Source organism: Sciurus vulgaris (genome assembly GCF_902686455.1).
Source record: "Sciurus vulgaris genome assembly, chromosome: 8".
NCBI classification, from domain to species: domain Eukaryota; kingdom Metazoa; phylum Chordata; class Mammalia; order Rodentia; family Sciuridae; genus Sciurus; species Sciurus vulgaris.
Genome location: NC_136468.1, coordinates 78,638,010 through 78,653,071, shown reverse-complemented (window position 1 = coordinate 78,653,071; position 15,062 = coordinate 78,638,010). Strand labels below are relative to the sequence as shown.

The 15,062-nt window shown below is 39.1% G+C and overlaps 2 protein-coding genes across 3 annotated transcripts in view; one reads left to right on the top strand and one right to left on the bottom strand.

The window, feature by feature from the left end:
- Positions 1–12,872, bottom strand: part of BZW2 (basic leucine zipper and W2 domains 2) — a 58,469-nt gene extending 45,597 nt beyond the window's left edge. The window contains exons 1-2 of one of the 2 annotated variants that reach the window (XM_079151911.1): positions 10,911–12,872; positions 9,914–9,969 (exon numbers count right to left, since the gene is read on the bottom strand). The gene's annotated coding sequence lies outside the window, so the exon portion shown is untranslated. Of the gene's footprint in view, positions 1–9,913; positions 10,061–10,910 lie in introns of those variants that run through there. The other variant, XM_079151910.1, reaches the window with a different exon arrangement.
- Positions 10,403–15,062, top strand: part of ANKMY2 (ankyrin repeat and MYND domain containing 2) — a 32,609-nt gene continuing 27,949 nt past the window's right edge. Inside the window, exon 1 of the mRNA XM_079151908.1 lies at positions 10,403–10,663. Coding sequence (XP_079008034.1) covers positions 10,597–10,663 — 67 coding nt within the window. The 5' untranslated portion in view covers positions 10,403–10,596. The remainder of the gene's footprint in view (positions 10,664–15,062) is intronic.

Sequence of the window (15,062 nt, the reverse complement as noted above, 5' to 3'; positions counted from 1 at the left end):
TGTTAATAATAAATAGATTATTCTGGCTAGTATATTAGCTTGTGTTTCACTGTTCTGTGCACAATGATGAATTTTTTTAAAAAGTTTTTATTGCTATAGCATAGCAGGGGGTTCTTCACCTTGCTGCACACCAACGTTATATAAAATCCTTGGCTTAAGTGAGCCATGAAGTGCTTAGCCACGCCTTGTACTACCTCTGCAACTCCTGCTGTGGAAATATTTTTCCACATTACACTGTCAATGGAGGAAAAATTCAGAAATATATGAAATGAAAGTGATTATTAAATACTGTCATCCTGAAAAAAATAAACTCAACACTAAAAAAGTGTGTGTGTGTGTGTGTGTGTGTGTGTGTGTGTAAAATAAAACGAGGTGTTTAAAGAAAATGCAAATTCAAAACAAATACCTAAAAAATGATTCCTGAACAAAAATTTTTAAACATTTATTAAAACCCATTTTCTACATTAAAAAAACTTATTAAAGCAATACACATGTAAGTACACAATGGTACATAGTAATTAAACTCATTAAAAAGCACATATTTCAGAATTTACACAAAAACTAACAACAAAACCCCCCACAAAGACTATAAATTAAACTAATAATGCTACTACTGATCAAAACTCCTTTTAATTAATATATTTCTCAACTCCAATCCCTGGAGTTAAAGGGAGTTATAAAGAATTTCCCCAGAGTCTGGAGAACATTCTCTTCATTATCTTCAATGATGAAAATTTCACTGTTTGATGGAGGGTTTAATTCTAGGAAATCAGAGATAATTTAGAATCTAATCTGTTGAAAAAAGCATGTGGCCATTTTGAAGTTACCTGGTGTATGTATTTCTATATTCAATCAAGTCATATTTCCTGATATACATACTCTTTATATGTACTTGAAATAAAATATTGGAAAAAAAAACTAAATGTAGGTAATTAAGGGGAGTAATAACAGTAGTTTTAAGTGAAAGTGAAGGGTGACTATAAAACAATAAGACCAATTTTTATATATAGCATTCAAGGTAATAAATAATTCTCAAGAGTAATTTCAAAAACATTATTGATTAGTTGAAGTATCAGCAGTGAATACACAATCTTGGAAGGTGGTGATTTGGAAGTTCTATATCTTCCAATGCTTGGGTTTATTTTACCCATTATGCTTGTTTTTTTTTTCTCATTAACATATGGTCATATATTTCATATACAACAGTATATGCCACTTCCTTATTTGATAAAGGTGTGGAAAAAAATGCCTGTGCAGAGAAAATAATTCCTTTAAAATAACTGATTATAAAGTCAGCTTACCATGTATATTCTAGAAAATTTAGAAAAATTAGGAAAAATTATAAATTTTACTTTCAGTAAGTGACATTTGTATATATTTAAACAAAATGTAAATTCCTTCTTTTCATAGACAGCATATATGCAGAAAAAAATTAAAATCCAATTCTATCATCTTTTCTAATCTTAAAGTATAACTTTGAAAAATGTTGCATTAGGACTTGGAGTTATATGACTTAATTCAACTTAAGTCTCTAGCATCTTTCTTTTAAAAGCATTATTTTGGGTTGCAGGTATGGCTCAGAGCCTAGCATGCACAAGGCTCTGGGTTTGATCTCCAGCAATGGGTGGGAGTGGGAGTTATGTTTCAATGCTTCACGTTAGGAAAAGTAGAAACCTTTCTTGGAAAGGGAAATATACATGAAATTTGTTAATCATCATTATAGTTTTAAGCTCAGGAAATAACAAGATGGTTTCTATGTTGATAATGTACTTATGGCAAAACAACAACAAATATTAATAACATACAGAGGGCATAAAGTAAAAAGTGAAGTCCATTTCTCAATTTTTCACTGTTCTCATGTGCTAGCTGCACTCTATGGGAAGGACAGTAATTTCAACTCTTTAACATTGTCTTGCATGACCTTCAGAAAAAGTGTATGTATGAAATTTCCACCTATATTGAATAAAACACAAAGGTAAAAGTCTCCTCATCTCCAATGTTTATTCCTCCAGGAAAAGTCTACCTCTTCAGAAGACTGCCTTACTTAGTACAGGAAAAAGGTGATTTTTACCTGAGATTTACCTTTCACCTAGATGTACGTACATCCAAGATGCACATACAACCAAGGCCTTCCTAACTGAGGTAAGTAAATCCAGGAGATACAAGGAATAGATGTCAAATGTCATAGAGTAGTCAGTTTTTGAGGGCCGAATGAACACAAAACAGATGGGAGTGTTTGTGGCTAGTGGGTCAAAATGGAAGCCAAGACTGAAGTTTCTACCATGTGTACTGAAATGTATCTCTCTCTTCACAGGGTTTTAATCAAGGAGAAAGAAAAACAATCTTTTGGGGGAAAAATAAAGTCCTAGACTGGTAATAGTGGAAGAATTTTGCCTTGTAGCAACTGTTTAAAATACATGGTAATAGATTTTCTAGAAGCTTAAAGATGGTGGAGTGAGCATGTGTTCAAACATTTGCTCACTTATTAGTTCTCTCAACTAACAACCTCCTGCCCCTTCCTCTCAGTAGGGGACTTACCCAAGCCTGTCTACCAAGTGATGCTTTATTTGAAGGGTTTGTCTTTTCTCTCCTCTCTCTCTCTCTCTCTCTCTCTCTCTCTCTCTCTTTCTCTCTCTCTCTCTCTCTCTCTCACATGCACACACACACACACACACACACACACACACACTCACACACACACACAAACTACACACAAGCCTATTACAGAGTGAGAACATGAACTAGATAAGACACAGCATACCTATGATATTGGACAACATTCCCTGATAGAATTGTATAGAAGTAGACCACACAAATTCTAATTAAAAAGGAGGTGGGGAGACCACTGCAACACAAACTCTCTCAACTGCACTTTTCGACAAGGTTCAAACACATAGAGAATCATTCATTGACTTGTTTGCCAAATACACAACCAGGTCTGGTGCTTAGTTGATAGGAAGACAATAGGGAGCAGATCAGCATATCAGATAGGTTTCATGATGCTTGCTTTCTAGCAGGTGGAGCTTTAGTTCCAAGCACTGACAAAAAAAAAAAAAAAAAACTAATGATCATACATTATGTCGTCGTAAATTTGAGTTGTAGTTCAGTTGTGTTTATTAATGTTTTAATAATACTGTTTTTTTTTTTTCCTTTTTAAATTATAATTGACATCTATGAGGAATGGAACACTTTGAAAACCATGGCTCTAAACACTGGTCTCAGCTAACTCCAAGATAAGGTACGGAGATGACAAACCACTTGGCTGAGGGCATACATTTCACTTTAGAAGTGGTGATACAGTGAAGATCAAAGTACAAAGCACAAAGCATCAAAGCACAAAGATCCTTGCTCATCTGGACCTTAAATGGATAGAAGAGTATGGGCCAGAGTCGATCAACTGTTTCTACTCAATGCACCTTCCAAAGAACCAAAGTTGTTGCCATGTCTTGGCAAGTTATTTATATGATTCCTGAAGGCAGTTTTTTCATTATTTGCCTCAGAGATTTTTATAGTCTAGAATTAGATAGAGTAGAACATAAATATTAATTTAAAGCCTAGTTCAGCACTTAGATAAATTGAATTAGCATGTGTTACCTCCAAAATGCCAAACAGCTCTCCATAGAGTTCATCATTTTTATTTTGGTACCAGAGATTGAACCCAGGGGCACTTAACCACTGAGTCATATCTCCAGTCCTTTTCATTTTTTTATTTTGGGACAGGGTCTTACTAAGTTGCTTAGGGCCTAACTAGGTTGCTGAGGCTGGCTTTGAACTTGTGATCCTCCTGCCTCAGCCTCCTGAGTGTCTGGGATTATATGTGTGTGCTGCCACATCCGGTTCCACAGAGATCTATTAAGGAAAACAACCACTTATCTTTAGAGAGAGGATTTAACAAAAATACTGCCTCTTAGGAACATACTAATATTAGGAAATTTATGGCACCATGATTTCTGTAACACTATAAAATCTAGTTTCTAAATTGTTTCCTGTAGAAATCAACTCTAGCAAAAAACAATTTTAGCCTTCCAAACACCAACCCTACATCCTCTTCCTTCAGCCAGCAGTTTCCTCTGCACCATCAACTTGGGGTTCCCTTTCCTGTTTATAATGGCCCCATTCTATTACTCTGTACACTGAGAAAAACATATGTCATGCTCTTTTTTTCATTAGAAATGACCATAAATCTAGAAAGCTGTCCAGATGAGTGTGAAAAGCATTAAAGTCCTTTTGTGATTACAGAAAAAGGATGACAGGAGAATTGCAACACTACATACCCCATAGGATCTTATGATATGTTCTCTACAGTGGCTAAGTCCTAGTACCCTTATTTCCTCTGCCCTGGGGCTTTTCTTGAGATATATTTGAAGTTCTCAAAAATAACAGGTACATCTAATAATTATTTTTTAAAAGTCTTCATCTAGTATAAAAATAAGTTGACATATGAAGAGAAACTCTAATTTTCCATCTTACACAAATTGATTGTTTTCCTACTAAAATAATATTTCTAGAATTAAGAAAATTAAAGATAGCCAAAGGACTACAAAATCCTTAATATTAATATGGGACATTAATCTTATCTACATCATCATATTTCCTTTGTTTTTGACATACATACAACAAAATCAAAGGAAGTACCCAATGCTAAAATCCAAGAAAGAATAAAGAGAATATTGTCTCTCTGGCATTTAACAAAGAACGGTTCATTCGGTGAGCTACCTAAACCTTATTTTCAATGCAGATAGTTTACAAATATGACTATCTGAGCATTTTTGGCACTCTTGACTCAACACATGCCAAATTTGGAACAGGCCAAATCATTCCACTTGGCACCTAACTGCCCAAAGGATACTTGCTGAAGAGATCTGTGGCCTCAATACACAAACACCAGAGTGAGCGAAGAATGGAAAGCATTCTTGTGTATGAACTATTAATATTGGTAGATTTTATAGTAATTAAGTGATCTCTAAAAACCCTTCAAATAATGTGTGTGAAGACATGATAAAAAATAATACTGGGATAGGGATATAGCTCAGTTTGTACAATGCTTACCTCACAGGCACGGAGTCCTGGGTTCAATCCCCAGCACCATAAAGTAATGATAATAATAATATAATAATAATAATAAACATATCCAAAATATAAAGCAAAATTTTCCCCTCCTGGTACTGGGGATTGAACCCAGGGCCTCACACATGATAGGGAAGTACTCTACCACTGAGCCACAAACCAGGCCCACAAAGATATTTGAACACCAGGAAACAAACTACAAAGTTAAAAGAAGCAGAAAGAAGATGTCTAAGCTAGTGTTCAGTTACGCAAACCCTGAGTAAGAAACTAGCAGGCACACCCTGTCCTCTGGCCCTGATTTTTCAATATTAACATACTTATCCTAACAATGCTGATACTGCTCACAACAGTTTTCATATTTCTTTTTTGGGAATACTTTCTGAAGTTGCTTTAGAAGACACAGAAGAGAATCAGTTATCTCTACTTCATTCACATTTCAATTCTTCGTTAAGCTAAATATATTTGCACCCCTTCTGATTTGCCTGCAAAATTACTTCATTGGTTTCCAAAAAAGATGGAGATGAACTGCCAGCAAGATACTCATAAAACTGTGAAACAAGCACTGAGTGATGCCACCTACCTTCTAGTTCTGTTGAGAAGTTTAAAATGTGATGTGATTTGCTTATGGAAATGTTCACAAAACAGTCCTTTGCAGATTTAAGAGTAATTGTTTTAGTACTTAAATGAATAATTGCATAAGTCAAACTCCAATCATACAGAAATGACATTTGCATTCATAGTAGTTCATGTTGTGTGAAAAAAAAAAAACAAAACAATTTCTTAGGGGCTGTTTTGCTTCCAAATTTTCCCTTTAAAACCTTTGATATGGAAAATTTCAAACATATCCACAGAAAAGGAAACAGTATAATGTAGTCATCGTCCAGCTTCAAACACTAACAGCATAGTTAATTTTATCTCATTTATAACCTCACTCAGTCCCTTTCCCCTGTCACAGAATTACATTAAAGCAAATCCCAGATGTCATACCATCCCCCCCTTAAATAATTCAGAACATTTCTCTGAAAGATAGGAATGTTTTGAAAATAACCACAACATTATTCCAAACATAAAAACAATTAAAATTCCTGAATATCAAGTATCAATTAAGATATACTCTCAGTATAAGTCTAAGACAATGTCAAGGCAAACAGTATCTGAAAGACAATCAAAACTCAAAAAATGAGCTGTGTACTGCAATATAAAGGACACAGGGTCCTCTTAAAGTGGAGCTGGAGATCAGACTCTTGAATGGAGGAATCCAGGAATGGAATGAGAAATTTCTAATATGTGCTTATGAACAATTTTTCTTTTCTTGGTTGACAGCATTCACTCGAATGTCAAGAAGCTTGAGACTCAAAGCATTTAAAGACTTTCTGCCCCTGGTTATGGTTATATGTGCTCAGTGCCACATCATCTCACATTGCCAGGAAGGATTAGTCAAGTGGGGAAACAAATCCACCTAAAATAACTTAGAGATCAAATGAATTCAACTCAGCATTTACTGAGCAAGTTACTGGGTTATATCTTGAGAAACAAAGATGAATTTGACCTAGTTAATTTATAGCATAGAACAGGAAGGGGCCAAACAAATTAATATAAGCTATAATAGAATGTGATAAGAGTGGTGCTAGCTTTACATATTTTTATGTGGATCCATATCCAGAAGTAATGAAGGTAATTCAGAGGAGGGTAAGGGGCGGGGCTTCCTGGGGTCTGCAAGAAGATGGGAAAGAATCAGAGAACACCAATAATAGTACCAGCTACTATGATGCTTGTCAATGCCATCTTTGTGCAAAGATTTTCCTTGCCTACTTGCTCAGAGACATGAATAATGTGTTTCACATGTTCTGTACTCCCCTCACTGAACAGGGTGGGAGAAGTGAATATGAAGTTGGAGCAAACAACATATTTAAGTCATGTCTTGAGAGGTGAAGAGTTCATCAGATCTGGGGAGAAGAGACTGGGTGAAGAAAGAAGGGAGGTGATTCCCGGAAGAGAAAAGCAGGAACAAAGGGGTGGAAATTACCGGCAGGTTAGGGAACCAGCAGTGTGGTGACCTCAGGGCAATATGGGAGGGTCTGGTTGACTGGAAATGCTTGTTGGGACCACAAGATGGAGTCCTGTTTTGTGGTTGATGGAGAGACAATAACAGCATGGTAGGTATTCAATATTTGTTGAACTGAGAGTTCCTTGAATTAGGAGGATGGGTAGAAGTGAGAAAAATGCAGGCTATTTGAGAACTCACTAGAATAGGCCAAGAGAAGTCTAAGGCAGTAGTAGTAGAAAAGGAGATGAGAGGATACAGAAGAATATTTCAGAAATGATTGTTTTTAAAAAGGTAGAGACAGATATGGAAGAGAGCACCATACAAATTCCATTAAACAATGGTCTATTAATATATTCCCAATTCTGGGTGAAAAAAATAAAGAAAAAGAAAAAGAGTAGTAGAAATACACATATATGCTATATTTCAGAAAGAAGACACACACACACATACTCATTCCCATTAGTAGTACATAATGGAAAAGAAACTGGGGGAAGAGGTTGGAGGAAGACTTCTGTACCTTTGCATGTTGAACTACATGGATTTACTAACTATTAGCTAGTCGAAAAATATATAATGTCCCTGTTCTTGCAGGCCCATAAAGAATAATGAAAAGAAAAAAGTTTTAGAGATAGACCAACCAACTGGGTTCCAATTCTGGCTTTGACACTTTTTAACTATGGGGTTATGAGCAAAAAAACTTACCTTAATTTGTTTTCTTATTTGCATAAAGAGATTATACTGGCTAATTCCTTGGTTGTTACAACAATGAAAAAAATAATTCTATGCAAATCATCTGGTAGAATAACTAGGATAGACGAAATACTCAATATTGAATAGCAATTTTATTATCAAAATACTTCTTTGATATGAAAACATTTTAATAATATGCTCATTATTCAATCCTATCCCTACACTAATTATTCATATTACATAAAGTTAATTAACTTGATCTATCTGATGAAGATTCTCCATTAGGTATCAGTTTCTAGAAATTTAAACTGCACATGCAATTTATCTGCATTCTAGGTGGATGTTAGTTTTTCTTTGTCTTTAAATTTTATTGACTCTAAAATTGACAGAAGTCATTATTCACAGATTAACCAGGTATCATAAAACACCAAGAAAATAGATAATAAATTGGTATCCTCGAGGAACTGACAACCCCAGCAAGACAAACAGGTGTGACCTTCAAGTAACCATGGCCCAGATTTGGCACAAGAGATGGAAATACTGGCAGGGAAGCACCCAATTCTGCCTATGCATCTGCTGGTAAGATATTATGTCACATGTTGAGGTTACCCCTCAAGCATTTTCTTAGGTCCCTGGGTTTCTTTGGCAGGATACATTATAAATTGATTGTAACTGTGGCAGTAAAGCATTCTGAGTGTTACAAAAGACTGGTCTCTCTCAAAAGCTATGCTACTTGTTTGAACAGCCACATCATTATTAAAGCATCATCAAACAAAAGTTTCTTTGTTATAAATGGAGATGAATAATTTCAAACCATTTTTATGTGAGATATTCTGGCCCACATCTACCCTCTTCCCCCAAAAGCTGAAGCCTTGGTGGAGGGGTGTAGCAGGAGTTGAGAAAATTTTTGTTAAAGGTAAGAAATAATGATGAACATCTTCCCTGGATTTCAAAAGAGTTAGTAAATGCTTTAAGCACAATGAAGACATAAGGCTAGAGGAAAATGCATTTCACTTTATATATGGCACTGTGGGAAGAAAAAGTGGTCCTGGGGATGCTTAGCAAAAACCATCTACATAATTATTCAAATACTTCTCTCTGACACAGATGGGTCTTGAGAGAAACATCAATACTAGCCTGTAGAGAAACAACAGTAAAACTGCAAACAGTAATTTTTAAAGAAGCTTTCGTTGATGCTGTAAATACATTATGGATATGCACCTTGGAGGAATTACTGACAACATATTTTAGAAAGCAAGTCCTGTTTCTTCTAAGCCACAAGAGAGTACACACTTTTATATACCCACTATTTACCTATGGGGAAACTCGGGCTACATTATTACAGTTGAATGAAGTTTGGATTAAGAGGCTAATCTAAGGCTATATATAGACAGCAACACCAATTTAATCTCCGCCCTCTCCACCCTCCCCTCCCTAGTTCCATAAATCTCAAAATCTGAGTTACAAAGAGACTGGGAACTCTAGAAGAGTGAAGAGGCCCTTCCTTCCCTCTCCTCCAGGTTGTCTCTTATAAACCTAGTATTAGTGGAAGTGTAAATTGCTTCCAAACATCCTTAATAGGCACCACAGGGTGATCAAGTGCGGTTTTCTCCTACAGCTTCCACAGAGGCCAAAAGGAGATGACAAGTAGTAGGAGGGGGAGGTTTGCCAAAAGAAAACTACCTTCTCCGAGTCGTTCACCATGAGCTCATCTCGCTCGCAAAAAGGAGCTCCACTCCTCATCTCTCGCCCAGAGCCCCAGTCCCCGCCTCCCCTGGGGTCGCATCTGGCGGTGCCACGCACGAGACCATGTGCACCCGCCACTTCTCACCGCGTGGTCGGCCCCCGCCCGCTCGTGCTCATAGGGTCTCCTGGGGCTGCCAAACGTGGCGAGTCGGGGGGGGTCTCCATTCCCGGGCACTGATACATGATATACGTGGCGATGTTGGGGTGGAATCGGGGCTTCTTCACCTAAAGGCAGGAAGCCACCCCAGGAGGCACATGCTTCTTCCCTGCCTGGTCTGGCCGGGTAGAAGCCCCCGACGCGGTGGCAGCCACGGCTCCCACAATCCTGCTGGGTCTCCCGGTCCCATCCGGGTTTCCTCTTACCTGTCCGAGGAGGTAGCGACGACGCGCGAGGCTGGGGGCTGCGGCGATTCCTGCAGCTGCAGTGGCGGCGGCAGACAATGGAGGAGTGAAGGACAGACACATTGACATAGACACACGGAACCTGGTGAAGCTCCGCCTCCCGCACCGCCCCCGCCTCCGAGCCCGCCCCGCGCCGGGATAGCGCCACTCCCGGGGTTTTCTTGAGATTGAAGCGAGAGCTGGAGACCTTTGCGCACCCCAGGAAGCTAATGTCGGACAGAGAATGACAAATACAAAATGTTAAATATGCTTATCCCCAAATAAGTGAACCAGACGTGATGTAGGTGTGGAATGTGTAAGGCGAATTTAATATCCCCCTCTAGTTTTTTCCACTTGGATTTTCCCTCCTAGGCTGCTCCAATTGAGATCTCTTAATGCTGCCTATTGCTGCTCCTCCTTCTGGCCGGGCCAATGACGCGCGGGGGGCGGTGACTGCAGCTGGATCTGCGGAGACCGCCCTCCCGGCTCGCCCAAGCTCGCCCCTAGCCCGCCAGCCTGTGGGAGCCAGAGAAGTCTAGCGCTTCCGCGGTTGGCTACTGTGTCCAGGTCTCAAGTTGCGTCTTTGCGGTTCACGTTTGAAACACAGGGACATCGTTTCTTTTTTAACACTTCCAAAGAAACCAATCTTCAAGCTGGCGGGAGCAATGGTTCACATAAAGAAAGGCGAGCTGACTCAGGAGGAAAAGGAGCTGCTGGAAGTTATCGGGAAAGGTATGGGTGTCGGGCTTTGATCTGGGCGCTGCAACCTGGCCGCGGGAAGTGGCTGGACCCCGGGGGCGTCCCTGGTCCGGGTGACCCTTTTCTGCGATTCTGTGAAATTGGCAGCCTGGGGCCGGAGGAAAAGCGTTGCGGGGGCGAAGGTAAGGGAAGCAGAAGCACTGCTGGTACAGGAAAGGAGGTTTGCAGAAGAGCGTCCTCTAAATCAGCTTTTGGGAACGTACAGATTGCCACTGCCCACCTCAGACCATAATGAAGCCTCCCCGGGGCGAGGGCCCCAGCGTGCATGTTCTTCAAAATTCCTCAGGTGATTTTAACCACAGTTCGTCTTGTCCACAGTGGCCTGGTAGTTTCAGGTTCTTAGGCGGGCGTCTGAAGGGCCCTTTCGACTTCCGGAGGCCTAGTGATCTGGATCCCTTGCTAGTCCCCGCCCCCTCTTGGAGAGTGGTGGGACCTACTACAGATGGGAGTTCTTACAGGGGCACAGAACTAGGTCCGTAATTTGCTGTATTGAGGTCCCCGCATCCAGGGCCTCCCTGGCTTGCTTCCAGAAGCCCCGGCCGCCGCAAGATCATGCAGAAAGGCGAGGAAATTGTCAAGACTTCAATATCACCCTTCTGCCAGTGTTGCACCTCTGGGGTCTTCTAATCCCGCTCCTCAGCACTTTTGCTTCCACCCTCCCTACGCATGTCCCACTTCCGCTGCTCGAGGTTGTAGAAAGGGAGCCACCGGGATCAGCCAGAAGCCATGTTTTGGCCTCAGTCCCTAGAGTGGACGTCCCAGAGGAGTTCCCTGCCGAATCCCGTTACCTGGCAGGTAACCGCACGACCGCGTGCTTCTCCTGCACTGTCAGAGCTATGGGATGAGGATGCGTGGGACTGTCGGCATGATTAATGTGGTGCTTTAAATTCAGGAATTAGAAAGCCACGTCTGCCCTCGAATGGCAGAAAGGCCCAGCATTGCAGCATAAGGCCCCCCAATTTCCCATCTTCTAAATAGCCACTTAAAATGTGAAATCTCAGAGAATAAGGTCTATTTATTCTTCGTAACAATAAGGAAAGCCCGGACATAAAGAAGAAAAGAAAATGGGTTTAAACTCAACAGGTGATGATGGGCTGAGCCCATTTCATTTTATCTCAACATTTCCAAGTAAGTTGCAGCTAGATTTATCTTGTGTTCTTTGCCAGAGTTGTGGAACTTCGGGTTGGGTTGTTATTGTTGGTACTGCACAGTTCTGGATGACCTATTTGGCATTGCAGTCTTTCTGTTCTGCCTGTCTCTGAGTAATCTCTCCCTCTCTTTGGTGTCTGAGGGATTCAGTTCAGGAAACGTGAATTCCAGGGGTGTACCAGATTTTTTTGCTGGGCCAAAAAAAAAAAGTGTGGGGGGGGGGGACAGAAGATCAACTTGCAGTCCACCAGGATGAGAATTTTAAACAGGCCAGAACTATCACATACTCTGTTGAAAGTGAAAAATAGTGAGCAGTTTTATAAACTAGGTCTCTCAAAGAGGAGGAGGGTATTCTTGGATAAAGTCTGAGAGGTCCACCAGTTATTATTCTGAAGATTATGTAGAACAGAATTCATGTACTGTGATGTTTCTGGAATCACATTATGGATCAAGTTGCATGAGTGCAGGATGCTATGTTTCATCACTTTTATTGGCCCATATCAATGAGAAAAGAGTGGAAGTGAATTTAGTTTGTTCATTTATTCATAAATGAAGGTCTGTGGGTGATTCCTGCCCTCTCAAGAAGCGTAATGGGAGATACTAGAAGATAACAACTATAGGCAGTATTGATTGAATGTTATTACAAGCAAGGCATAATTCTAAGCTCTGTGCATTTATTAATGCATTTAATCTTGATGAGCTAGAAATTAGTTTTAAACTATTACATTTTGAGATTCCACTTGGGGTGGTGGTTAGCCATGTGGTCTGGTTTTGAATCAATCATTTACTACTGATGTGGCCGTGTGAAAGTTATTTTTCCTAAGTTCCAAGTTTTCCATGTGAAAAATGAAAATAATAGCAGTACCTCCCTCACAACATTGTGCTTAGAATGAGATGAATCTGTATAGGTAAAACATTTAAAGCACTGCTACCTGTTGCTATGGTAAATATGGTAATCTCTTCTTTATAGACAAGGAAAATGAAGTAGGAGAACTTTTAGAGACTTCACGCAAATCCACTATTGCAAATACACATGACAGTCTATAGAAATATATTTATAACTTTATATCTGTGATTATATCAAGATCTGTATGTTCTTAAATTAAGGCACTTTAAATGTTTTTATATAACTTTATTTATATATAAACATTATAGCAAGTAACATGCCAAATAGTTTTTAAATCATTCACTCAGGTGTAGATTCCTTACAATGTCCATTTTTGGGGATTTCACTAAAATAATTATTCAGATATATACCTACCTAAGGGCTGAGGGTGTAGCTCAGCGGTAGACTGAACATCCAGCATGTGTGAAGCTCTGGGTTTAATCCCCAGCACTGCAAAAAAAAAAAAAAAAAAAAAAGAAAAGAAAAATACATGCCTGAATCTCATGATTTTCTGGTGATGGACTTCTGGCAACAGAATGTCACAGGTTTGTTGCTCCCTTTTTGTTTGCTTTGGCTATATCTGATTATCTTCAGTAATGAGCTACTGTCTCTAGATATTAGAAATGTAACCATGAATTATATTGTGTTGCTCTGAATATGAAATAAAAAGAGCAGCTAATACACAGCAAAGGCTTACAGCTTACCTACATTGGGGAAAACCCTTAGTCCTCTTCAGAATCCTGTGGGATGGATACTACTATCTTTGTTTCATCTATGAAGAATCTGAGGGTTTTGTAGGTCATGTTGAATTTCACAGTAGTCCTGAAAGGGCAGTAGTATGGAGGAAGAGAACACAATAACAGAAAATGTAACTCCTTACACCACCTCTTCCCTGCTGAAATGCTGATTTATTCAGATAAATTGAACAGTTTCACTTCAATGAAGCATGTTGTGTTGTGTTGTGTTTTCTTTGGTTTGAGCAACCTAGAGAACTCCTCAGAAGGGAAACAAATCATTAATATTACTTTCATTAGTTTAGATATGTTAATTTTTTTAACATAAAAGTGAATTTTTATTTAAAATAGCAAAAGAAATTAGATCTGTTAATTTTTTTCTCCAGTGAAGGTACATTTTGGCTTTATCACATCTCTTCTTTCAGTGATGTATCTCCACACCTTAAGAGTTTGTTATATCATATTTAACACATTTCTGTCTCAGACTATATCAGTTTATCTTTCAAACTTCATTGAAAAATATTGTTTGAGATGTACTATGGGCACTAAGGAATGAATAAAGTAAAACCTCCATATAAGCCATGTTTTTCGCACTTCTATACTATTCTGGACTGTCTATGGTTTCTTCTACTATCATTAAATTATAAACACCAATTCAAAAGCCATCACAAGTTTTTCTTCTTGAGATACTGTTGCTCATCCATTTTCCAAAACCTGTTTTTATTCCATAGAAGCCCAAACTATTTCAGAAATTTTCTCATCCTGGTCCTTGCATTTCAAAAGGCTAACTCCTTAGCTTATTGAATGGCATATATGTGTGTGTTTGTGTGTATGCAGGCACATGCATTTGTGATATAATAAATACGTATTTGCTCTCTGCCTTCAGTTCCTGACACAGTTTCTAAAACTCTCAGAAACTCCTAAATAACAGGAGTTCTAGTGCATCTTTTGCTGTAACATTTGTTCTTTGACCCTGGTTCCTGAAAACACTTGTTAATGTCTTTTAATATCTGGGGACACAGGAGCATCTTTTGTTATAATAAGTTGCCTCTTGGTGGTCTCCTAGATAGCTTAAGAATGGGGCTCGTCACTAGAGCCCAAGCCCTGATTAGAATCTTTTAGTTTTGTCCTCTTGCCATCCTCCAGGAAGGGCAGAGGGGCTGAAGATTGAGTCAATTATAGATTACGTCTCTGTGTTGAAGCCTCTACATGTATTGCTAACTATGAGGTTTGGAGAGTATCCAGGTTACTGCTAATTGGAACACCCAAAGAGAGTTTTGTCCCCCTTTCCATATACCCTGTTGTCACATTCACAGCCCCAGTTGTGCCAGGCCATTGGTAATGTTGCTGAAAGATCAAAGAAAGTGCCCAGAGATGGAATGGGAAACATGACTTTTTGAGAAAAACTTACAAGATATCAGTGACAGCTCTAAGAAGAGTTCTGTGGCAATAGGCTGAAAGTACCTCCATCCCTCAAAGTGCTTCACCAAGTAGTGCTTCTGTTCCTCGTGGATTTTGTCCAGTGGTGTTTGGCTGGATGAGTGACACATATCCTTTATACAGTGCCCTCAGTTCTGCACTAGTCACCACTGAGGAATTTTGT